This window comes from Copadichromis virginalis, linkage group LG9 (genome assembly GCF_057382275.1).
Source record: "Copadichromis virginalis isolate Kocher_CV1m ecotype Utaka linkage group LG9, C_Virginalis_male_GT1.1, whole genome shotgun sequence".
NCBI lineage: Eukaryota > Metazoa > Chordata > Actinopteri > Cichliformes > Cichlidae > Copadichromis > Copadichromis virginalis.
The window spans coordinates 32675799-32701790 of record NC_140626.1 but is presented as its reverse complement, the minus strand read 5'-3'; the positions used below and the strand labels follow the sequence as shown (position 1 = coordinate 32701790).

General features: G+C 46.0%; 1 protein-coding gene across 2 annotated transcripts; it reads left to right on the top strand.

Moving 5' to 3' along the window:
• The first annotated feature begins 335 nt into the window (after positions 1-335).
• LOC146702302 (cullin-1) lies at positions 336-21912 on the top strand. 2 transcript variants are annotated; one of them, XM_085468753.1, is made up of 22 exons: positions 336-518; positions 11370-11791; positions 13865-14039; positions 14133-14300; positions 14497-14547; positions 14637-14727; positions 15398-15561; positions 15680-15842; positions 16076-16206; positions 16550-16657; positions 16770-16876; positions 17481-17529; positions 17617-17748; positions 17856-17973; positions 18088-18164; positions 19055-19173; positions 19606-19711; positions 19797-19844; positions 19962-20044; positions 20138-20243; positions 20891-21004; positions 21100-21912. In XM_085468753.1, exons 2-22 carry the CDS (start codon positions 11652-11654, stop codon positions 21178-21180), a joined length of 2331 nt encoding a protein of 776 aa, XP_085324879.1. In that variant the 5' UTR covers positions 336-518; positions 11370-11651; the 3' UTR covers positions 21181-21912. The 2 variants fall into 2 exon arrangements, with proteins under 2 accessions (XP_085324879.1, XP_085324878.1); XM_085468752.1 differs by having other exon boundaries at positions 16728-16876.
• Positions 21913-25992: the final 4080 nt, after the last annotated feature.

Below are 25992 nucleotides of genomic sequence, written 5' to 3'. Positions count from 1 at the left end.
ATTTAGACTGTATTATTAGTATTTCATCTGGAATAGTATTTTCACTTCATTTTGGAATATTCTGGGAAAAAAACCCTTCCAATATTATTTTCACAGTGTTGTTTATGAAGTATTTTTTCAGTTACAGAAAAAAATGCCAGGCAGAGTTAAGTTAAAAATGTAAGTTATTATTTTAAAAGTTCAACTTTGAGTCAGTTAGTTGAAATTTTGACGAACCTCTGCCTGGCATGTTTTTTTCAGTGGCAGAAACAAACGTATTTCATAGCCCTCGTATTCTTTTATGATAAAGAGTGTATGCGTGTTTCGGCGGTGCCTTGCGTATTTCCGAGGGAGCCTGAAAGCAACTGCAGTCAGTGGCCGCGGCGCTGTGAGCTGATCTTTGTGCGAACGAAGCAGCGCAGCAGTCGTAGTTAGCAACCGACAGCAAACACACTCGGAGACGGCGGCGGGACACCGATTTTGGGACTGAAAAATAACTCATCCGGCGATTACAAAGTGACTGGGACTGCCTTAAAATGGTAAGGTGACATTTTCGAGCTGGGCCGGGGGAGATTTTTTTCCTCCCAGCTTGCTAAGCGGAGAGCCAGCAGGCTAATGCTAGGCGGTTAGCGAACTGTTTTCCTGACTCATTATTGAGAAGCTCGAGGAGCTAGGCTGCCATTTTACACCAGGCTGTTAGTCTGTCCTGGCCTCTGCCTTTGACTGTGAGAAGACAGCCTTTATGTTGAATACAGTCCAAGTACCACACATGTGTGTAAGCGATTGATAAGTGTGGGTCACATAGAGGCTGTGTTTTGATTTGAAGCTGGTCCATCCATCGTTCGGGCAGCAGACGAAGCTACCAGGCTAATCGAGCCTCAGAGGCTAATGGGAGCTAGCAGTATTGCGTAGCAGCGCCTGACTCCATTCCGGGGAATAATCACAGCGAATATTTTCCAAATTAACAGACGCCGGGGATCATTATATTCAAAATATACCCAAGTATCCGTTGGGGGTAGGTTTTTTTCGAGCACAGCCCCGTGGACCGTGCGGTGCGGTTTGGTCATTCGAACAGGACACACTCCTGGAACAACTGGTGGAGCGGAGCAGCGATACGGTCGCTCATTTCCTGAGATATTAGGAGAAGCTCGGAGTCAGAGGTAGTGCTGACACTGAGCTGCCAGAGCGAAGCAGCTGTTGGAAAAGGTCTGTTTTCATACTAATCGAGATTCCTGGATATACGTCCTCACAGTTCTCCTTAATTTAAACAGTGCACTTATTTTAGACACTGATCATTAAAACGAGATATTAAGAGTCGATGGCAGTTGTACCGGATTCTAACTCTTTAGTTTAGTTCACTTATTATTGCTTCCCTTTTATGGAGTCCTAGAATTTGTCAGGATCCAGGACAATATACAGCACGAGTCTGAGTTACACCTCACTCCTTTGTGTTTCTGGAGTAATGGGAAATGTGTGCAGCGATTTATTCAACATAAAAATCTAAATAAGGCAAAATCCGAATTTTTACAAGTCTAAGGAGTTTGAATCATGTTATCTGAGCACTTTTTTAAAAAGTCCTCCAGGCTTCAGACAGTCAGAGCTTTTCTTTGGATGTTTGTCTTTTGTTCTGGTCCGTCAACATGATCCCACAGTGCTTCAATGCCTCTGGAGGTCAATCCACAACCGATAGTCGTCAAATGTCTGTTTTTCTTTTCATATATGTCTTTGTTACATGGACAGTGTGTGTGGACTCATTGCTTTCATGAGTAACTGTGGGATTGCACGGTGACTTGTAATCTAAACGTCTGTTTATAATTCTGTTTTAAGGTTTCGGAATAGACTCAAGTTATGGTGAAGTCTAAGTTTTAAACTTTGTTCCATAAATCTGCGTCTTCGGCAGTATGTAATTGTGAAATAATTGGCTCAGTTTGACTAAAATTGTGTAATCAGAATCACCTTATTACTTTGAGTTTGTCTTTATATTGATTTTAAAGCTGACCCCCCCACGCAGTTTTAAAATGCTGCGGTTCAGAGGAGTTTTAAAAGACAGATGTTTCTTCCCTGGGTTTATGGCCTGCTAGTTTTCTTTATCAGGGCTTTTATTTTGAAGAATAGTGTTGATTATTGTATTTTGATGTACACTTGTCCTCATAAGTGAGGCGTCACCTAATCTTATTAAAAAAGAAAACGTATTATTAGACCAACAGGTGACAAAAGGCCTTTATTATAGTGGGCTAAAGACATTAAAGCTTTTTACCATCTTCAGAGTCTAAACACAAAAGGTGCCAAAGAGCAGTTATATTTCCACTTCTGTTGAACCTGTCACTGTCCTGCTGTTTTTACTGACCCTTTTGCTTAAAGCTGAAATGTGTCTGATAGTTCAGGTCATCTTGTTTCTAACGCTGTTTGTTCAGCACGTGCAGGTTCAACAAAACTTGATGGCCTGAGTTTAAAAATGACGTCGAGCACACTGATTGGCCGGCTCCTTGCAGCTGACTTCACCTGTGAATCAAACCTTTGCTTGATTTGCTTTTCATGCTGGTTTCAGCCGGTTTACCATGAAATGAAGTGTTTGAGGTACTGAAATAAGGAAATGTTTATTAGAGAAGGCGAAGAGTTTGTTTCACATTTGTGACTGTAGATCTGCATGAACTGTAAACCGGAGCAGGGCTCACTTTTATAAGAGCAGCCTGAAAAGTCTTGTTACATCGCTGAAGGTGGTGCTAAAGTTTAATTCTGTAAGTTTGTGTTGAATCTAAGAGCTATGGCCTCGCCTCTGCAAGTGCCTGACGACGACGTCAGCATTTATTCACTTGTGTCCTGCTCTGCCGTTTTGATGGCGGTGGGCTTTTTCTCTCTGATCCATCGGTCTCTCAGAGACGTGGGGTTTCAGAAGGGTTAAAATGAACGCAGACGTACATTAAAGAACAAGGTTTGACTTGAAACTGATCACAATCTAAACCTTTACAGGTGTTACCTGATCAGCAAGCTTGAACATGAAGAAAAGTGTTTTTCTTCCTCAGCTGTTCCCATCCACTGCTGTTTGTTTTAGTGACAAAGCTGTGGGATTGGAAAGGAAGATGAAATGAAATCTGCCCGTAAACAGACAGACGTCTTGTTTGGCTTCCGTCTGTAAATTTGGCAGATTTACCCCCAAAACACACCAGGTGTGTGTCTTTGGTGTCATGACTGATGCAGTTTTGTTCCAGCTTTGTAATCATGTTCCAGGTGTTTCAGAAGAGCTTAGTCTGCTTGGGGTCTTTTATTTTGAAAATTGAGCTCATTCTCTCTGCTGATTCTGCGTCTGACTTCCTGTCCTCTTCCTCGACTCCGTGGAGCTCGACACAGATTCCTCAAAAGAAGCAATAAACTGGGCTCAGTTTTAAGCAACGTGAAGCCTCGGCTCTCTATTTCTAGCAGCATACAAGGGCGAGTGGAAAAGGTGCTAAACTACATTTATCTTAAAGCTTTAGTAGCTAATTAGTTTTTATTTATATTAGTCATCAAAATCTACTAATACGCTGTTTTGTAGATGGAGCCAGCTAAGAGTGTATGGTGTAATGGAAAAATGGTCCAGTGAAACATGTTCTGGAAATATGGAAAATGTAATGCTGCACACTGATGAATAACTTAACAAGTGCTGAATATTGATGCTGACCTTGACCTGCAGACCTGCTGTGCTGAGAGTGAACACACAGGAAGAACTCGGGGGCAGCATAAAGGGTGTATTGTAGGTTTGTATAGTAACCACGATGAAATAGCTGCACACCCATCCTTCCTCACTTGCGTGGTTATTTGGTGGATTTGCCACAGGGCAAAACACAACAAAGAAAATGCTCGGTCATATTTTGAGCTCGGTCAGCCTCTTTATAGCTTGAAATAACCGCAAAATGCAGCCTGTGTGCCTTCCTCCTGACACGTTTATCGATGCCGTGGAGCTGTTTGTGGCACTTGGATATCCCTCGATCTGTGGCTTTCAGGCTTATGTTGCTTTTCCGTGTGTAGCATGATGGGAAATATGCATGTAAAGTGATTTATTTTTTCTTCTGGCTGCCCTCTGCTCCTCATGATGGGCTCTTTCACAACAGCTCACTGCCTCATGCTGAGTTCAGATGTCTCGTCCATTCTCTGCTCAGCATGGACGCCTGAAATCTGCCTGTTAAAGATGACTTGTGATCTCTGTGGACATGACGCGGTCTGTAAACAGGACGGTGTCATTAGGAATACTTGGAAATGGCTAATAAAGAGATTTAAAGGTGGGAAAGGGAAACGTGTACTTATTTCTCATGTTTGGTTAAATTTACTGAACCTACTATTTGTTCACATTAATATCAGTGTTGGAAATCTACAGCATATAGTTTTACTTGACGTGAACATACACAGATATGAGTGTACCAGCCTGATATCAGTGTTTTTCTACATACTTCAAAGGATATTAATATAAAGTTTCATGAGCTCAAACTGAGAGGAGCTGACATAAGTGAACTGAGCATAGATTTAATAAAGGCCATAATCAGTCTGGTTAGGTTGGTGTCAGCGTAGAGGCTGATCCAGGGTGTGCATCAGTGCATAGAGCACAAAGGAACAAATGTTTCCGTTATTGGCTGATGTGCTGATTATTTCCTAAATTAGTCTGATTCATAATGTCTGTAAAATGTCCTTGATGATAATAATAACCAGAAGAGATGGAAATACCTTTTGTCTATAATAAACCTCACACTGCATCACTGACAGGAATCAGTGATAGTTTCTGTCCAGGTCTGCGACACAGTTCAGTCAGTGTCACCAAACTCTACATAGATCTGTATTGAGCGCACGCAAAAACGTTTGCAGGTGCAAGTGTTGCATTTTGAGCGAAGAAAAGTTGAATTTGAGTGAACAAAATTCATTCCTGTGTGCAAAAAATGTATTTCAGCGTTTGCTGTTTTACACACACACACACACACACACACACACACACACACACACACACACACCAACAGCCCCTCTCGCTCAGTTTTTGCATGTGCGCTCGCTCACAACGTGTTGCTCGCGCTCTCAACATTTCTGCCCGTGTGCGCTCAACTCTTTCTCTACACCGTTATGTTTGTGCCACAAAACCAGCCAATCACAGACTTGGATGCAAAAAAATCTGATTGGCTGTTCTGGTCTCCAATCAGCTCGAAATGACGAAATGCAATATCCCTGAATCCATTTGTCCGAAACTCAAACGAGGCAGTGGTGGAGAAACAAAGAGGGGCGGAGTTTGAAATATTACTCTGTCTGGGTCACAAAATAAACTTTTAAGATATTTTCAGGAGAGAATGTTTCTGTGTAAACTTCTAATACCTGCTCCATTCATCAAGACATCACATATTTGCATAAGAGCTCTAACGTTTTCAGAGATGCCTGTTACCCACCAGCTGACCGGGTCACTCGGGTTAAACATAATATGAAAGGCTGAACTGACAAAAAATCACCGACTACATCAAAATAATTTTCTCCTCAAAATGCAACACTTGCAAACTTTTTTTTTACGTGCGCTCAGAATAGTGGCACAAAGGTTTTCCTGCCCCAGGTGGCCTCTGGGAGCTGAAGTTTTACCTTGTTTAACAAGCGGGTTATTAAACTTGCTTATGCTGACATGCTTATGTAAATTAAATCAAGGAATTTTCTTTGGGTGGTCCTCACTAGCCACGCAAATAAATAAATCTGCTGTAATTTAAAAATAAAATTCACCACAGCAGTGGCTCATTTACTGTAAACATGATGAATTCATTTTAGGAAACATGATTTAAAAGTATAGCTGTACATAGTAATGTGTACCCTTGGTCACACGAGTTAAGATGATCCTGTTGTGTCATCTGGGACTCTGAGGGTTCGTCTGCTTGATGTTTGAGATCCTTGGATGTGAAGTTTTGTTTGCGTGCTCATCAGAAGCAGATTTATGTCACAGTGGCTCAGATGATTTTTAATGTTTGCTTCTGTTGGTAAAGCTCCCATGTGAACTCTAGGTGGTGTGTGAAGCGCGCTGGTGGGTGTTGGTGTGTTTGGCGGTGGTTTGTTTCCTGGTAGGGTAATAGGTTGTGGAGTCTGTCCCAGACACACTGATACTGGGCTAATCTGATTTACCGAGCACTGCGTGTTCCCTGCTCTTTCTTCCTGCTTCCTTCCCGTTCAGCAAACCTCTCTCGCGCTCTGCTCGAGCTGAGAAACCAGAAACATGCAGGTGAGCTGTGAACCTCAGGAGTCGCTTTACCTGTCGGCCACACTGTGGGACAGGTGATCATCAGGCAGAGGTTGATATGAAAGCTCACGGAGGCTTTGAAGTTATTCTGCAGCAGCCGAGCAGGGTAAGAACTTACAGCAAATATTTCTGGACTTGACTCGACAGAGGCGTCATAAACCTGTTAACTCTTCAGTACAAAGTCTGTGAGACGCTGTTCACACTGACGTGTAACTAGAACTGAAGCCATAAGTGCTGTGGAGCGAGAGACTTTAGTTCTTGGTTTATTCTGATTGTGCTGCTGGTTTAAAGCATTTAACCGTTTGCAGTCGTCTCTGATAAGAAGTAACTGTCATCTTGACTTTGGGAGAAACTTTTTGGGCTGCGTCAGTTAAAATGACTTTCAACTGTCAAAGTAGTGAATGGTAATAAAGTGTATTTGTAATACACTTCTGACTTTGGAAATGCTCGTTTTAATGAACAGGACTGACATAGGATTTCAAAGCCAAGTTGTCTAAAAGTTCTAGAAACGGTGGACAGGAAAACAAACGGAGTAACCCAGACAGCTGTTTCACACTTCTTCACATCTGGCTCATTAAGCTCCATTTTGGAATGAATACCTTTGTGGAACAGATTTTCTGTCTCCTGGTTTAAAACTTTGAGTGACATGTTGTTCTTGACTTACCTGGTTACCTGGAGGTGCTGAAGCCCCTCCAGTCCTGTCCTGTAAATCAGGACAGAAGAAGAAATGAAGTGAAACAAGTCTGCCTGTTTAAAAGTGGCAGAGATGGCTCTCTTTGAAGTCTGCTCTTTTCTTCATCGTTCCTGAATGAGCTCCGCCCAGTCCCCAGCACACTGTTAGCATTACCCAGAATGCTGTTCAGCAGGGCCATTTTAGAAATGCGTAGTTTGTGTTAGTAAGGGTTGCCATGATGCCATCTGATGACCCCTCTGGTGCACGAGCGCTCGCTGCAGTCTCCTAATGATGCGTGTTTCTTCTCAGGGAAAAACATCCACCTCAGCCTTTTATTGGAGTAGAAGCAGCTGAAACAGGAAGCAGAGTAAACTGCAGCGCGCTCCAGCAACTGTGACGCCACTTTTGGTGCACACGGCTTATTAGCAAGGGGCGAAGCAAGCATAAACCACATTAACTTATTATTGTACATAAACCGTATGATTAGAGGCCTTAAGTGAGAAGAATATGGTAAATGCAGCACCTGTCAGTGTGCTCGTTAGCGTGCCTAGCGGCCAGTAGCATAATGTACTTAAACCGCTTGGGAAGCCACAGGTGGTGCTTCGGCGGTCTCCTGCATTGAGACCTTAAAGTCCAAAGAAGAGGAGCGGCGTTTTGTTGCTCCTCATCATGAAGCTTCTTCATAAACAGACGTGGACTCCTGTGGGCCTTGTTGCTGTCTGTGGTTCAGACTTATCTGGGTCAGCTGTCCGCTGACACGAGTCACGACCTCTGAGCTCCGCTGCCTTCCTGCTGCACACAGAGGCGTTGTTGATAACCGTGGGCTGGGATTCCCATTTCACAACAAGCGCTCTGCGAGCTTCCGTTTCCTGTTACTCGCCGTCACACGGCTGTGGGGCTGATTATAGGTCAGGCACTGGATACCTGCTGCTGTGGGAATCTGAAAGCTGATCACAGCGCCGCCGTGAAGGGCACCTTTCTCACCGCTGCAAGAACAGGAAATGGCGGAGACTGAGCGCTCTTACACTCTTACCTGCTGTGGTCCAATGAGTATTCACAGGTATTGTCTGCCCCAGTTGCCACGGCAACAGCTCAGGTAGGGGCTACCTTTTGCGTTTAAGCGAGGATCTGCTGAAGAGGAGCCAAAAGGTTACAAAGCTTGACTCAGTAAAAGAAAAAGAAACACGCGAGGCTGCTGTGAAGTGGACATCACACTCATTTCTATTTTTAGTGTTATACTAGAGCAGCTTTTCATGATTGACAGATCAAAATAACCCCTTGGGTACGTCCCCTGTCTGAAACAAGCTGAGCTGGAGCTGAGTGCTGTGTTTAGGATCTTCCTCAGTGGCGTCAGCGCTCATCTTCATCACACTGCTGTGTCTCAAGTGAGTGCAAAAGTGAGTTTTACTGTGATTCCAGTCAGAAAGAGGTAAGACTGGGCCATATCATACCATTCACGGTAATACCGGTGTAATGTTGGGCAACGATAAGAAAATGAAATATGGCGATGGAGTATGGGTAAAACGCGCATGCGCAGTGCCTTTGTTCTCATACACACATGGCGGAAAAGCATGGCGGCGACGGAGAATGAGAAGAGCGAAAGCGGATTGTTAAATGAAACCAATGAACCAGAACTGGTTTGTAAAAATGCTGCAGCTTCACTGGTGTGGAACTGGTTTAGCTTCCGTCCGTCAGATACACAACAAAGCACTATTTATGGTAGCGCATGCTAGCGGGCCGTCGTTATTACCGTGTTTTTTGGAAAATACGGCACACTTAAAATCATCCTTTGATTTTTCTGAAAGTCGACAGAGCCCCTTATAATCCCGTGTGCCTTATGTATGAACTCTGGTTGTGTTTACTGACCTCGAAACGAGTTTATGTGCACGGCGCTCGAAAATCTGTCAGATGTTTCAGTACGACTTTGCTGAGCTACGAAGCCGCACCGCTTGATGGGTTGTCGGAGCATTACGGCTATCGTAGGCGGAGCCTCGCGGAGTGATACGTACTGTGCTTCAACATAATATTACCGTATTGTGTGTGTATAACCTCTTTTTAAGTTGTGTGGATATTATACATGGTTGTGCTGAGGATATGTCGGCCAGTTTCCACTGGAAACGCCTTTTGGTTAAACTGTCAGACAGGAATTTGCGCTGTTACATTTTTATATAACTTTAATGCAGATAAAACAGCTGCTTGTTTAAGTGAAAACACACTGATGTTTGTTTTGCACTAATAAAGTTGTGGAGTTGTAAAGTATTTTGTCTGGTGTCAATTATATCGTCAGTTATATCGTTATCGCAAATTTTCAAATGTATATCGTGATAAATGTTTTTGGTCATATCGCCCTGCTCTAGAAAGAAGCCAACACGAGTCGGTCATTTCTGCTGGAACTCTGCGTGTTATATCTGAGCAGTTGCCTGTTAGACGCTCACATAAGGTCTCAATCAAAGACCCATTTCCAGTGTTTCATTTTCTACGCCTTCAGAAGCAGAGCTGTAGCTGAGACGACCTGCAATCACCCAGACTGGTCGTTGGAAGGAAGTAAACAGACGATTTCGCGCGTGTCACGTCCTGAATATCTGGCCCTGATAGCCGTGAGTGGTCATGCCTGCTCCTGCTAAATATAGCAGCGCTTGCCTACACGAAGCAGCAGTTTGTGGCCGTCCACCCTCCTCTTCCTCCTCCAGTCACACAGCAGCAGCTTCAGTCTGTTTTCTCCCTCTTCATGTCTGTTCTCAAATAATCAGAATTATAAACATGGGCTAGCAGTGAGCCGTGTCTTTTTATGATTACCCATTCTCTTTTAAACATAACATTAAATGTTAACTCACAAGGTTCGTGCCGAGCAGCTTTTCTTTATTTCACTTCTGTGGTTTCCCCGCAGAGCTTCAAAAGTCCATCGAGCAATCTGTCATGTTTCCTAACCTTTTGTTCCTGGATGGTCAGCTAATGTTCATAAAAGTTAAACACTGTTTGTTTACTGTAGTTCGTGTAATTATACCAACTAATAGAGCTGTTTATACTAAAATAATGCTAATAACAGGTTTATTAGCCTCATGTGACTTAAACTTCATGAACTTGATGTTTGAGGACAGATTTTATTGTTTCAATCGGGACTTCAACACAAATGTGCTGGTTTAGTCTTTGTATCCAGCTCTCAGCTGAAGGCCTCTGTAACTAAGAGCAGCCTCATCTACTCTGCCTTCTGTCCCACGATATCTTCTTTATAAGTTTGCTTTGGTCTCTGTTAGACCACGTCCTTACAAGTGATGGCTCAATCGCAGCTGCAAGGGCTGCAGCTGGTGAAAGACTTTGTTTCCTGACAGGATGATGGCAGTAAACACAGAACATATGCTCAAAAAGCTTATTAGCTTACATACTGCTACCTGTGCACGTTTCCTAACATACATATTCTTCAGCTTGTGATTGTAAATCAAAACAAAGAGCCAGTAAGTCGAGTGGATTGTAGTTCAGACCTGGTTGCTTTGTTCCTAGTGTCTCGGTCTCTGCGTCTCTGTGGCTTCAGAGATGTTGATGCTGCAAACCGTGGCGTTGGTTTACCTCCTGCTCGTGTCCTGTCAGCAGGGATGAAATTACAGCTGTAGGTCTCTCTGTTATCCCTAATGATCCGGCCTCTGCGTGCTGCCGATGTTTACCCTCCTCGTGGTGCGATAGTCGTGACTCAGTCTTTCCCACAGGATGGGTTTTTAAACTCCTTCCTGAATCTAGGAACCTCATGGCTTCACGTCCCAAAGTTGGAAAGAAATTCACTACCTCGCACGAAGCATGATCCAACCCCAGCAACACCTTTCTTCTACTCGTATAATTAAGACAAGACTTTACAAGGTTTTTCCCCCTCATGAATGTGCCAGTCTGAATTTTTATCTGGTCTGTTTGCCAGTGTTTGTTTTTCTTTTTTTCGATTATAAATTGCCTGTTGACTTCCCAGACTTTCAAAATATGATCTGAGTTGTCCAGTAGTACGCCAGTGGTTTGAAAAACTCCCAAACAGGCCTGTTTAATTGTTTTTAGCCCTTCAAGATGACAATTCAGTGTTTCTGATTAATTTAGAATCTCCCAGAATGCATTCCCATACTGCCAAAGCAAACACAGGTTATAAATGTAGGTCATTGTGTTTGTGTGTTTCTCCTAGCAACCAAAAAACCCTTATTGACTGTGGATGTGGAGTTCGTGTACAGTGAGGCTGTGGTAAGGGAAACTAGGCAGGCGCTGTAGTGACTAATCTCATTAGCTGACTGACGCTGGGTCCGGTCAGCATTGTGTCTGCTGGCTCAGATCCAGGTGTCAACAAGGTAAATCCAGGTAACCTACCTGGCTAATCACCAGCAGGGCTGCTGCAGTGATTTTTCAGTGCCGTATGTATGAAGGGAATCCTTTAAAACAGAAGTTTTGGTGAAGCTTTTATTTATTTTTAAGTCAAAGATTGTTAATCAGGTGGCTTTTTGTGTCTCTTCATTTTCTTTGCAGGTCATCTGGTGAAGACTTCCGAAGCTTTTAGGTGGAGGAGTGGCAGACAGCGCCACCCAGGCGTGCAGAGTGGGACCCCTTCCCGTCTCACATAACCGACGACAGCTTCCCGAGGCCGCCACCATCGTCCCCAGATGGACTCCAGACTCTGAGAAAAGAGCGAGGCAGTTGGGACCGAAATCAAGCGAAGGAGAGGAGGCGCAGGGGGAGGAGCACACGCTCGCTGGAGCAGGAAAGGGAGGGCATTGGTAGGGAGCGGAGAGGACACTGGGCTCCACCACGATGTCGTCAAATAGGACCCAGAACCCACACGGACTGAAACAGATAGGCCTGGACCAGATATGGGACGACCTGCGGGCTGGCATCCAGCAGGTGTACACGCGGCAAAGCATGGCCAAGTCACGCTACATGGAACTCTACACGTATCCTGTGTGACTGCGGGTGCTGCTGAGTGTGTGTGATCATACAAACCAGCTTTATTAAGTGTGATAAACCAGTGTGTTACTGAGCAAGAGGCAGGAAGGGCATTTAGGAGCAGGCTCAATCAGTAAGCATTCGGAGTAGTACTCTGACACTGGCGTAACAGGATCTATCTAGAGGCAGTAAAGCTGGAGATTTCCGTAGGTGTGGAAGGATTATTCACGGTTGGCTTCAGCTGCTCCGGATTGGCTCTGGCCTGCTCAGATCTTAGGTCCTCTTTTGGCAGGACGCGGCAGTTGGCCGTCAGCTTGCAGTCGCTCGAGTTTGCTGCCGTGCTGGGCTGTGTTCGCCGCAAGTGTCCTGCGGTGGAGTCGGTCTCTGACTCCCCTCCAACCCCCACCACCCTCTCCTCTTTCTTTAAAATACATATTTATTTGTTTTATTTACAGGAAATCCCCTGTACAAAGCCACAGGTGCAGTAACTGATGTTTAGCAATAATTGTGTTAAATCATCAGGTTTCTGTCTGCTCTGCATTATTGTGAATAAAGCGCCTTGAGGCAGCTGTTGTTGTGATTTGGCACTTTAAAAACAAAATGCAGATGAAAAATTGAATTACATTATTAACCAAAATCACCCTGATCAGGATTTTTGCTTCATTCAAGCAGCCATAGCTTCTGTTCTATTGCCTCTAATCATTAATGTGGCTGCCTTAAGAACTGCAATATCCCTTTAGTGCTAAAAGTTAACAACCTAACAGCAAATTTTCCGTGTGTGTTTGTTTCAGATGGTTAATCTCACTAGTGTGTTACTTCCTTTTCTCCGAAGCACAAACTTTTTTTCTAGTCGTTTGTTCCATTAATGAGTTTCACACACGGAGCAAACAGGAAGCAAACCTTTGATTCAGAGCAGTGTTTGTGTGGTTGAAGTTGTGTTTGAAAGAATTTCACTTTCTGATGAAGACATTTGGCTCCATTGACTCTTTATTAGACGCTCTGTTATCCAGACTTACAACGAACTGTAAGACTAAATAGAAAATAAGAAGATTTGGTTTATTTTTTCCACACGTTTAGAAAGAAGCCAAGAAACAAACCACAAACAAGGCAGACGCTGTACGAGTGCCTCCACGGCTGAGATAGCTGGCGTATATTCATAAGCCTGCAGTGATTTCATTTTCAGGGACGCTAAAGGGAAGAACATGGAGATTTCTTAATCTCCTGCCATAAATAGAAAAACCATCAACATGTCTTCAGTGGTAATCTCGTGGCATCGCTGCTTCAACTGTCTCTGCTTTAGCTCTTCTGACGTCCTCACACAGGTTTTGGTTTCTAAAGGCAAACAGATGCTGAGAGTTACGAGTCCAGTGATCAGACGTTGGCGTTCGTTACGATGCGCCGCGTTCAGTGACAGACTGAAACCTCCGACAGCCATGTTTGGAGGTTTGGTGACTCTCATACAAACACATCAGCACAGGGAACATGTGGGATGAAGGTCACGTTGTTCTCAGTAGAAGTTCATGTTTAACAATAAACGCCCTGGTGGGCGGGGCCAAACAGACCTTCAGGGAAAGAATATCTGAGCTTGACAACAAGGTTAGTCTTTGATATGCTGCTGCAGAGTTTGGATTACTCACCGACCCTGAGCTTGATGTTCACACTGTAATCTTCCCTCCAACCTTTGAGTAGGTTTTAAAAATTGGTTTCAAAAAGCTTTATAAAGTTTGTCTGTGCAAAAGAAAAGGTTTAAGTCCATAAAATGCGTCTGCAGGGGACGTGAGCGTAAAGTCTGAAGAGCTGATTATCCCCTCGTGCACCTTTCCTGCTAAAGGTTGCACATTTCCCTGAAGTATGAAATAAAGTCCACCCGGCCGTGGAAGCTCGACGCTGCGGTCGTGTCCCTGCAGACGGCCCAGGTTTAAACTGGGCTCTGTGCACATGTGCTGTGATTTCATGCAGAAAAGAGAGAGCGACAGCCGAGGACATTCCTCACATACTTGCTCTTGATGTTACAAGCAGCCAGATGTGAGGAATGCAGCGGTTACCCTGATGTGACGTGCGCACCTTAACCCTTCGATCAGACATGTATATAACTATTGCACCAGCGTCCACCAGTCCAGCCAGGGCCGGGGCTCCGTGCCTCCAGCAAAGCCCTCCAAAAAGTCCACCACTCCAGGCGGGGCTCAGTTCGTAGGCCTGGAGCTCTACAAGCGGCTCAAGGAGTTCCTGAAGAACTACCTGACGAGCCTACTCAAGGTGAGTCCATGGTTACCAGTCGCAGCCTCACCGAGTGCACCACGGACACCTTTCAACTCCTCCTCCCTTTGCTTTCCGCGTTATCGTCCGCAGGATGGCGAGGATCTGATGGACGAGTGCGTGTTGAAGTTTTACACCCAGCAGTGGGAGGACTACCGTTTCTCCAGTAAGGTCCTTAACGGGATCTGCGCCTACCTCAACCGCCACTGGGTCAGACGAGAGTGTGACGAGGGACGCAAGGGCATCTACGAGATATACTCGGTAAGTCTGACAGTTCCTTTCTGTTTGAATGCACAGAGTTAAAAATGCAGTTCCAGCAGGACGAAGTTAAATACGTCACCTGTCCCCAAACAGCAGTTACACAAAAGCTTTACCTGACAGGTCGCAGTAGGAGCAGATTCATAGCAAACACTGTTTTATTAAACTTGTGGTTCTCCTTTACTCTGCCTCCTCTCAGCTGGCACTCGTGACCTGGAGGGAGTGTTTATTCCGACCCCTCAACAAACAGGTGTGCAGTTTTCCTTCTTAAAGAAACAGCGCAGTGATTAAAATGCTGAATTCTGCATGTTTACTGAAGCGAACCTCTCTCCCTGTCAGGTAACAAACGCCGTTCTGAAGCTGATAGAGAGAGAGAGGAACGGTGAGACCATCAACACCCGGCTCATCAGTGGTGTTGTCCAGTCTTATGGTAGGTCCTCGAGTGCAACAGGGGAGTAACCAAACACAAGCAGGTTATGAGTATCAGCAATGATCACACAGACTGAGAGCTGTGCATAACTTTCAGGCTGATGTGAAATTCTACTTGGTTTGGTGGGAGCTGTGAACGGAGGCTGTGGAGACTCACAAGCAGCTACTCTGAGCATGTGTTGGGTTTAACATGAAAAGCTGTCGGTGATCAGAGCAGCAGACTGTCTGCAGTGTCTTCACTTGTCTCACTTATATAAATAAATGACATCTGCCCATGCTGGAGTCTGCACACGTGTTCACAGGAGCTCAAATCTGACTAATTAAACCCAGCTGGAGATTTTTCTGACTGACTTTTGTGCAGCTGTTGAATGATTTGAATGATTTCAGAGTTATTAGCCTAACATCTATTCTGCAAAGGTCACACGTACATTATGTTTAAGATTTAACATGAAGATGCCTGCTCACAGCTGGGCGATGCTAACCACAGCAGCACAGGGCTGAATGAAGCTGGTTGCTCACTGTGACACGTGGTGCTGTCTGCGAGCACATATTACATTATTGTTGTTTTAAATGAAAGGATCGTTTCAGGCTAAATTAGATGTGTAGACACTTTTGTTTTGTATTAACAGGATGTGGATGCTTTCATTAATCCCACCTCTGTCCTCCTGCAGTCGAGCTGGGCCTGAACGAGGAGGACGCCTTCGCCAAAGGCCCCACGCTGTCCGTGTACAAAGAGTACTTTGAATGTCAGTTCCTCACTGACACAGAACGTTTCTACACGCGTGAGAGCACAGAGTTCCTGCAGCAGAACCCCGTCACAGAGTACATGAAGAAGGTAGGCGCTGTGCTGTCCAGCTGCAAACAGCTGTGGGCGAACGAGCAGAGACACGTGGAGCTTTTAGCGCCGAGTCGTGACCAGAGTCCGTCTGCTTCCTCTGTGTGCGTTTCCTCAGGCGGAGGCCCGTCTCCTGGAGGAGCAGCGGCGTGTGCAGGTTTACCTCCATGAATCCACCCAGGACGAACTGGCCCGAAAGTGTGAGCAAGTCCTGATCGAGAAGCACCTGGAGATCTTCCACACAGAGTTTCAGAACCTGCTGGACGCTGACAAGAACGAAGGTAACCGTGTCCTTTCCCTGCTGGATGGGAGAGACGGCACCGTGACGCTGACAGGGAAATATTTTTGCAGCTCTGATCCCCTCTGGTGTGTGTGTGTGTGTGTGTGTGTGTGCGCGCGCTGCATTCCACACACACTCCAAACATCGATCTTTTCCTGGATAACTGAAAGCTTTTGTCTCCAGTAACGATGACCTGGTGTTTCACAGATGCAGCTTTCTCTCTGTGTGTTTCAGACCTGGGCCGGATGTACAACCTGGTGTCGCGGATCACAGACGGTCTGGGTGAGCTGAAGAAGCTTCTAGAGACCCACATCCACAACCAGGGCCTGGCCGCCATTGAGAAGTGCGGCGAGGCAGCGCTCAACGTACGCAGGACTTTTTTTTTCACCTCAGTGTTTCTCACTAGTTTAATGTAAGGAGTCGACTGAAGGAGAGGAGGCTCTGAAGCTTCGTTTGTCTGTCAGGTAGCAGTGAGATGATAAACGTGTGGCCTGTTAGTCAAACACACGGAGACCAAATGAGTTTGTTGGAGTTTTTAAAGCAGATTGATGGAGAGAGTGGGCGGATCCCTGAGCTCCACAGCAGATGTACTAACAGGACAATCACACGTTAGCATTTATGTTAAAAATGGCTCACAGGCTCTGACCTGTGTGTGTGTGTGTGTGTGTGTGTGTGTGTGTGTGTGTGTGTGTGCGTGTTTGTTTCCAGGACCCCAAAGTGTACGTGCAGACCACCCTGGACGTCCATAAGAAGTACAACGCTTTGGTCATGTCTGCCTTCAACAACGACGCCGGCTTCGTGGCCGCACTCGACAAGGTCAGTAACCACAGACTGTAGATAACAGATGGCAGCAGACAGTGTGATGTCATCCACTGGATTCCTACAGGCAGGTGAAATTTTAGACTCGTGGATTTGTCTCCTTTTGAAGGCGTGTGGTCGGTTCATCAACAACAACGCCGTCACCAGGATGGCTCAGTCGTCCAGCAAGTCTCCCGAGCTGCTGGCCAGATACTGCGACTCTTTACTGAAGAAGAGGTGGGTGATGTGCACAATGCATGTGAGCCGCGCAGCTCAGCATGTCGTGTAGTTTCCCTGGACTCCTTCTGAGGCTTCTGCCGTTGTCTTTTAAATAAAGTCAAACGTGCTGTCGCCAGCTCTTACTTTCTTCTTCCTCTGTGACCTGTTTCAAACAGAGTCAACACTTTCAGTCCTAAAAGTGAAACATTGAACGAATGATGAAAAGCTCTGTGACAAACAGAAGTGCGCCACGAGGGGTTTGTTTGGGCAGCTGTTGTTTCCTGATCAGTGGATGCTGTTCCACTGTGGGACTCTCCCCAGCAGGACTGCGCTCTCTGTGGGTTCAGTAACTCTGAGTGGCGTCTGCATCCTGACTGCTTTGTTAAACTCAGGACAAAAACAAAGACGCTTTTCAAAGCGCGGCGAGGTGGACGAAGCTGCTTAAAAGCAGCTGAGGAGTGTGAGAGTGATGCAGCTGAGCAGACAGTGTTTACTTCATCCACACAGGGATGGTTTAGCTTTGCTTCAGAGGCTGAACAATAGTATAGCATCTGCCTGTCTGTAATTTAACCTCCAAATGAGATTGAAAACAACATTTTGTTTGTTTTTGTTTCCTTTTCAGCTCCAAAAACCCAGAGGAGGCTGAACTGGAGGACACTCTGAACCAAGTGGTGAGATGCTGTGACCCGAGCTTCTCTGTAAGGTGATGTCTTAGTTTTGCAGTGAAACCAAAGACTCCACGCTGTTTCCTCTCTTAGATGGTTGTGTTCAAGTACATCGAGGACAAAGACGTTTTCCAGAAGTTTTACGCCAAGATGCTGGCCAAACGTCTGGTCCACCAGAACAGCGCCAGCGACGACGCCGAGGCCAGCATGATCTCCAAACTCAAGGTCGGAATCACATGCGTGTGCACTCGTTACACACTCCAGGCAGCGTGTGTGTGTGTGGGTGTGGGGCGTCTGCAGGGTTGTTTTGACTTCTTCTCTTCCTCCTGCAGCAAGCGTGCGGCTTTGAGTACACGTCCAAACTGCAGCGAATGTTCCAGGACATCGGAGTCAGTAAGGACCTGAACGAGCAGTTCAAGAAGCACCTGACCAACTCTGAGCCGCTGGACTGTAAGTGCGCGCGCACACACACACACACACAGCTGTCTAAATCAAATACACATTCAAAATAAAGTCTCACATGTATGTGAAGATGGACGCAGTTTCATTGTGTTTGTGTCACAGTGGACTTCAGCATCCAGGTTCTGAGCTCCGGCTCTTGGCCTTTCCAGCAGTCCTGCACCTTCGCTCTGCCCTCAGAGGTAATCCAGCACGCTTTAAAATTCATTTTTCTAATTTCATTCTTGCTGATTTCAGAGATAAAACTCTGACTTCTGAAGATCAAAGTCGTGATTTGATAAAGAAACCTCTCCCCCCTGCAGGCGCTTCCACCTTTTCCAGGTACGATTGGAAAAGGATTCCCACATTTCATCTCACAGGATCAATAAGTCATAAAAACATGATCAAGCAGTGCTGCTGGTAATGAAAACGAGCTGCTAGCTCGACTGCTTTAATGGTGTGACATGAAGGAGGAGGTGTTTTCATAATGTTGCTTATGAGTTATTGATCCCAGGAGTTCAAAGACATGAATGTCTTTTCCAACCAAACCTTGAAAAGTGAAGCGATATTGCTCCTCAACTTAAAGTTTTCCCCTCATGAATGTTTCGTGTCTGGTAAATTTAACACGTCGTAGGTTTTGTCATCCGGCAGCATCTGAAACGTACATCTTTGAAGCTCTAGTTCAGTATTTAACTAAATCTCTCCTGTAAAAACAAGGACAGTTTGATTTCCTCATTAAACATTTAAAGCTCAGTGTGGACGTTTGAGTGGTGACACATCAGCAACACTTTGTTCTTACTTTTTAAACGCCTTCAGCTGAAGGACGTGTGGATGGAGGGTTTAAATCATATGCCTGGTATTTGTTTTCCTGCTTTATAAGCTGCGCTAAGAAAACGACTGCTGCCAGAAGGTGCCAAGAAATAAAAACCTAATATGATGAGAGATTACAGGAGAGACGTGCAGACAGACGACTGTGGAAGTGGGTCACAGCTTTGTGCCGTGACAAATGGTGTTAATAAGAAGATCCCTTACAGGTCCGCAGACCTCAGGTTGAGTACCGTGGCTCTGACCCTCTGCCTCTCCTCCTGCACAGCTGGAGCGGAGCTATCAGCGCTTCACGGCGTTCTACGCCAGCAGGCACAGCGGCAGGAAGCTCACCTGGCTGTATCACCTGTCCAAAGGAGAGCTGGTCACCAACTGCTTCAAGAACAGGTACGCGTGCAGTCTGTGAGCGCACAGGTAGGGGGCGCTGTGGCGCCACAGCTCTGGTGATCAGCCATGAAAGTTACATCAAATATATTTGAGATTCTTGCGCGGCGAGTTTGTTGCAGTAAATGTATTTTTGTGTCTTACCGAGTTTCTATTTCACACTGGAGTGAATGAAACACCACTTTAGGGACTATTTTCAGAGGCGGATTAATACACACGTGGACTGTAGTGAGTATTTGGTGCCTCTGAAAGGTTTTAAGGCATTTGTGACACAGAGGAGCAGAATCTGAGGCTCGTGCTGAATTCTTCTTTTGTGGTGACTCTCAGGCTGGTAGCAGACCTGCAGAGCTCTGAGCGCACCGTCGTGAGGTACGTGTGGCGGCCGCGAGGAGCCGAGCCCACGCCGCTCCTTACTGTTGCTGTGCTTGTTGACAGGTACACGCTGCAGGCCTCCACCTTCCAGATGGCCATCCTGCTGCAGTACAACACGGAGGACAGCTACACGGTGCAGCAGCTCACTGACAGCACACAGATCAAAACTGTAAGCGCACAAACACCGCCGCCTTCCTTCGTGCTGCTCTGTCGCCGCGGAGCAGGCGTCTCTGACCCCTCTGCTCTGTTTTCAGGACATTTTGGTTCAAGTTCTTCAGATTCTGTTAAAATCGAAGCTGCTGGTGAGTCACGCTTTCTGTCCGGAGGTGAAATCCTCACGTGTGGCTGGTCTTTAGTTTCCATAGAAACGCTTTAGTAATGGCAGACCTGATGCTGAATCCAAACTTTGTGTCCGTCAGGTTTTGGAGGACGAGAACGCCAACGTGGACGAGGTGGAGTTCAAGTCCGACACGGTCATCAAACTCTTCCTTGGATATAAGAAGTGAGACACGCTCCACCTTAAATCCGCCTTAAATAAAAGTGTGCCTGTGATGTAGGAGGATGCTGAAGCTTGTTGCTCTTGTTTGCTGCGCAGTAAGAAGCTGAGGGTGAACATCAACGTGCCGATGAAGACGGAGCAGAAACAGGAGCAGGAGACGACTCACAAGAACATCGAGGAGGATCGAAAGCTCCTCATCCAGGTGCAGCTCCCACTCCACTCCACTCCACCCTCTGCATCACGTTTAAAACATGCTGAAAAAAACCAAACACTGAGCTTTTCCTCCGTCTCCAGCAGAGCTGTATGAGGGCATGAAGGGACATAAAGTGGTTCAGTGCAGCTTCTGCTCCCCTAAAAGTCACAGACCCACAAACATAAGAGCATGAACACAGAGTTCATCAGGAGCAAACGAGGAAACGTTTGTTTGAATGTGTGACAGAAGCAAAAACCTCTAATCCAAACAAATCAGTTTGCTAAAGATTCTTATCTGCGTTAAAGTAACGGTGTGTATGATCCCAGCTACGGTGAGCTCGTCTGAAACTGTAGAACAGTGACTGTTAAAATATTTTCTGATCAGATTCAAACACACAAAACCAGACGGTCGACCCTGTGAAGGCGGGAAAACTGGAGACGTGTGCCGCTGCTCTTCAGACGGCTGCTGTAGTCACTCTGTAAATGTAAAAAATGGGGGATCTGCTGCTAAAACCTAAAAATATTTCCCATGTTGTAAACATGTAAAAGGCGCCGTCGCTGGGCATGAATCAGTTTGATTCTCCGAGGCTCCATGCATGGAGCCAGCTGTCAGATTTGCCCTCCTGCTCTCACACGGCGCTCCTGTGTCCCCTGCAGGCTGCCATAGTGAGGATCATGAAGATGAGGAAGGTCCTGAAGCACCAGCAGCTCCTGGCTGAGGTCCTGAACCAGCTGTCATCCCGGTTCAAACCCCGAGTCCCCGTCATCAAGGTACGCACACCTGTGTGTGTGTGTGTGTGTGTGTGTGTGTGTGTGTGTGTGTGTGGCTCAGAGTGTGACGAGTGTTTTTTCTCCCCCGTGGACAGAAATGCATCGACATCCTGATCGAGAAGGAGTACCTGGAGCGAGTGGACGGCGAGAAGGACACGTACAGCTACCTGGCCTGAGCGCCACCCGCCCTCCCCCCTCCCACCTGCCCGCCTGTCGCCGCCGGCTCTCCTTAGTTTAATTTTAATTTGTTATCTTTTTTGTTTTTTATTTTTTATTTTATGTCTGAGTAATAAAGTGTGGATCCCTCTGAGCGTGACCACCCTGATGATGACCGCCACCAAACCCGAGGGGGGGAGGGGCAGCTCGCTCCTCTCGCCTCAAGAGATGAAGGAACGAAAACGCCCCTCCTGTCGGAACTGGGAAACCCCTTCTTCACGCTCGCCCGTCCCCGCCTCATCGTGCGACTCGAACGCTCACTTCCTTGTTGTCATACTGTAAAAAAACAACCACAGACTGAGAGGAATAAACAAGCCCCGCCCCCCAATCACCACCCCCATCCCCTTTACATAAGCGTGATGAAATAGCCTACAGCCAATCAGAGGAGAGCCGCATCCAAAGGTTTCTGCATGCTACTGCCTACCTGCGCCACAGCGACCACGAAAAAGATTCTCACGTAAGCATAAAGAGCGGAGTCGCCCGGGCCGCTGCTGCCGCACGCCCACCAGGTCGACGCCGGTCCTGTAACTTAAAGTCCGCCACTGCATCGGAGGAGGAGGAGCCGCTGAGGTCGCGTCAGAGCGAGGTCGGTGGGTTCGAGCAGGAGTCTCTGTACCGAACGGTGGACATTTGTATAGTGTGGTTCATTTTCTAAATGTGTGATGAATAAAAACAAGGAAAGATTTCTCTAATGCCCGCCTCCCCCGACACTCTGTTCACCCGTGTTTAAAGGGCCGGTACACCCTGAAATCAGTCACATGCTTCTGCTCTGGGTCAGAGGTCACAGGTCCTCAGTCACTGCACAGATAGGCTCGGGTTAATGGTGGACGGACAGGTGAGGGTCAGCTGATGAGCTCATATTGGGTTTTATTTAAATGTTTGTCTCTGATGTCCTCTTCAGCTCTCAATGTTGGAGCAGAAGCTCGCCGGCGTCTCGCTGTTTTATGGTTCACGTGTTGCTCAGAGTTTAGCTCCGCTGCTGCCACGTTCAAGCAGGTCGGAGCTGCAGCCCACCAGCTGCTGGAATATTTTTGTACTCGGAGAGACATGGTTCAGTAATGTTTGAGTTTACTCACTGCTGCTTTATAACAACTGAAAAATGTAACGAGCACTTTGACCACAGGGAGGCAGCGACCCTCCTCTCGAGCTTTGAGCTCCATGTTTCATCTCAGTGCATCATTTCTGTTTAAAACAGTTTGTTCGAGTCAGCACGTCGTTCAGTTTGAGTTTCAGTGCAGTCAGATATATTTAATATTTTGATTTAAAAACCTTAAAATGTCTGTTTTAAATAATAAATTCATAATAAAATACTCTGGCATGATGTAATTATTTAAATTCTTAAAATAAATATTTTTAAAGCTGTTGGATAAAACTGGTTTTAATTAATCACCCCGAGGATCTGCAGGCTGGGTGACACACGGGTCTGCAGACGCACACTTGCACTCATGTCGGCTGCTGCAGGCTTCAGTTTGAACACTGCTGCCAAACAGGTCGTCTGGAAGGAATGTCATTAAATGTAAAACTCTGAGATGATCTGTGTGGTTTCTATTTAAAACAGAAATGATGCACTCACACAGAAAAACGACCTGTCTGCGCTGGAATCAGTAGCATGACTAACATGCTTTTTGCACAGATGACTACCCACACCTTAGATTGCATTCAGCACTGACTCGCTGCTCCACCCTGTGGTTCAAAGCGGTATTACACGAGTGACGGTATTAAATGACCATATTTGGAGAGGTTTGAATCCTGATGAACGGAGCGTCCACAAGCTGAGCACAACACATAGACACAGGTTAATAAAATATTTGCACGTCACTGAAGTTGCAGCACACTTCCTGGAGTCACCCACCAAACTCGAAGCTTCAAACAGGTGAGTTATTAAATAAAGATCATATAAAGGTGGAGACTTATGGAGCCTCCAAGCGGCCGTTGGAGGAACTGCAGCTCTTAAAGTTTTACCTGTGATGAAGGGCTCACACTGAGCGGATGTAGACAACAGAAAGAAAATAGTCCCTGCATGAAAAAAGCACATGAGTGTTTTTGGATATTTTAATGGGATTAGAGGCTCTCGATTTCTTTGAGCACCACAAAGTGTTTATCAAAAATGAGGCTGATGTCTCGAACACTGGGCAGCCTGGAAGATGTGAGGGGAAACCTGAGACCTCGGATCTGAAGCAGACTTTCACTTTGGGTGGTGGTGACTAAGTAGGAAACAAGTTCCTCTGCTTCATGCAGATTAGAGGTGAGATTCACTACAAAAAGACGCAAATCTGAAACTGAAATGTCCTCACTGGAGTTTCCACATCTCATTTAAGGAACCTGACAAACTTTATTCCACAGAGTTCCTGCAGATCTTTGAATTTATTAAATGCTAACAATCAGTTTATCAGGGATGTCAACAGATAATTAGGTTTATATTTAACAAATGGAGCCCAAGTTACCCATTAACACAGGGGTGGGGAACTCAAGGGCGGGTGTCCTGCAGGTTTTAGATCTCACCCTGGGTCAACACACCTGAATCACATGTTCATTACCAGGCCTCTGGACAACTTCAAGACATGTTGAGATCATTTAAATCACTTTTATCTAAAACCTGCAGGACACCGGCCCTGGAGTTCCCCACCCCTGTGTTAAGGGTGTGAAATGTCACTGAGTGGATTTGAGTCATAATGTACCTCATTAGGAGCCTGGCTACGTGAGTGAGTGCAATGACTCCAACAGGAAGTCACATGTTTAAAACCCTGAAACAGACCAATCAGAAGCTGGAACTACACGTTGGCTCCAGCATCGTTTCCTTCCGTCTTATCAGACCCATAAGCTGACCCAGGGTTCATTCACCTGACAGCCAACACGTTCACAGGAACAGCATCTGTCCAATCACAGGGATATTTAAATAAAGACGAGTTCTAGGAAAGTTTTTGTATCTTTATTTTGGGATTATTTCAATATTTGCACCAGCAATAAAAGCGAGTCTCATAGATCTGAGAGTGTGCCGTGTTTCTACTCTCAGGCTGCTCATCAGTGGTGTTATAGGTTTAATGTACACTTGTGTTTCTTTCCACTAAAGAGTATGATCATAGGTTATTCTGACTACATGAAGAAAGAAAACCGACACTGGGAACAGTTTATAATATTTTAATCTGCAACACTTTGAACAACAAAAACCCCTGTAAACATTACAAAATCAGCACCTGTGTGATCAGAGGAGAGACGTGGTCCTGTTGACAGGAAGAAGAAAAGAAAATACACCCGCAGCTTTCAGTTCGGGGAGAGCCGAGGAGCACCGCTCCCCAATCTCCTCCGTGTTCAGAGACGCTCCTCAGCCCTCCAGTCACAGCAGCGTTTACACATCTGTTCATTGATTAGAAAGCAGCTGCTACAAACATCTGCATCAGCAGTAAAAGTAAAAAACACGAAAGGTTCCCGCACAGATCGACGTGGGAACCTGCGAGTGAAGCACCAGGTTTCAGAGGCCCTGAAGTCTCCCGACGACTACAGACGACACTCCGCTCTCTGTGACGTTTGTAATAAATTACAGGTGAAGAAAAGGGAGGTGGAGGAGGGGGGAGGCTGGTATTGCTACGAGTTGGTCAGACTTTGGGGTCTTTCCGAGCACCAGAATTCCCACAAGAGAAGATTCACATTGTGGAGGAAGAGGAGGAGGAAGGATCAGGGAGAGTGCAGAGGAAGGAGAGTTTTTCAAAGTAAAACTCAAGTCACTGAATTATCTGACGATTTTTTTAAGCTGTTCAAATTCAAACAGTCAAAATCCAACTGAGATGAATTAAAGCAGAGACCTCAGACTGTGGCTGAGCTCAGCTTCAGCTCGAAACACTGACGGCTCGTTAGTGCTGTGATTACATCCTTAAGTTAAAGGTGGTATACACAAGATAGAAAACGCCTCAAAGGAGGCAGAGAGGATGCTGGGAAAACTTTGATTAAATGTGCGTAAGTCAAATACAAAAAAAGACTTGTTTCCTGATTAACAGAGGAACCTCAGCGCGCTGCTGAGGATGCTGGGAAAACCCGACCCGAGTCAAAAAGCACTCGGACATGAAACTGAGGCTCCGCCCAGATTTGAAAGGCTCGCCCGGCGGCTGCGGTCAAGTGCCTGGCTGAAGGAAAGCGGGCCGGCTTAGTTTTCACGTAAGCACCTGAAGCAGAGGCGGCGTCACAAAGCAGAGTCACGTCCAGCTGGAGGCGGACGCCGGACCTCGCTTTTCACGTCGCGGTGTGTGCGAGGAATCGGAGACTGATCGAGAACGAGGCCTGGGATTCGTTTGGAGCAAATTCAGCACAAGAACAACCACAAGAGCGACTCTACGACACGCTGCAGGACATCTTTAGGATGGATCACATCACGAGAGCCTAAACTATCAGTTTCACCTGAATCTTCATCAGTTCATCAGCCTCTGATGAAGATCTCACCCACGGCCTTGGATTACTTACACTAAAGTAACTAACACACAAACCACTGAACTACAAAGAAACTGTTTTTCTCTACAGATCAAACATTAAACATCAGAACTGCCCGTCTTTGTTTTTCTGTACAGTCGTCTCTGAAGGCAGCGCGTAGACGTTCGTCTTACTGTGGACACACGGAGACGGCGTCCCGTCACTTTTATCACCGACTGGTTTAGTAAACATGCACATAAACGTCTGAACCTGGACAAAGTGGAACAATCTGGACTTTAAACGAGTTCGAGTCCCTCGGTCTGCAGCGTGACGACGCGCCGGTGATCGCGTTTGTTTCGGCTCGTTAGTTTTGT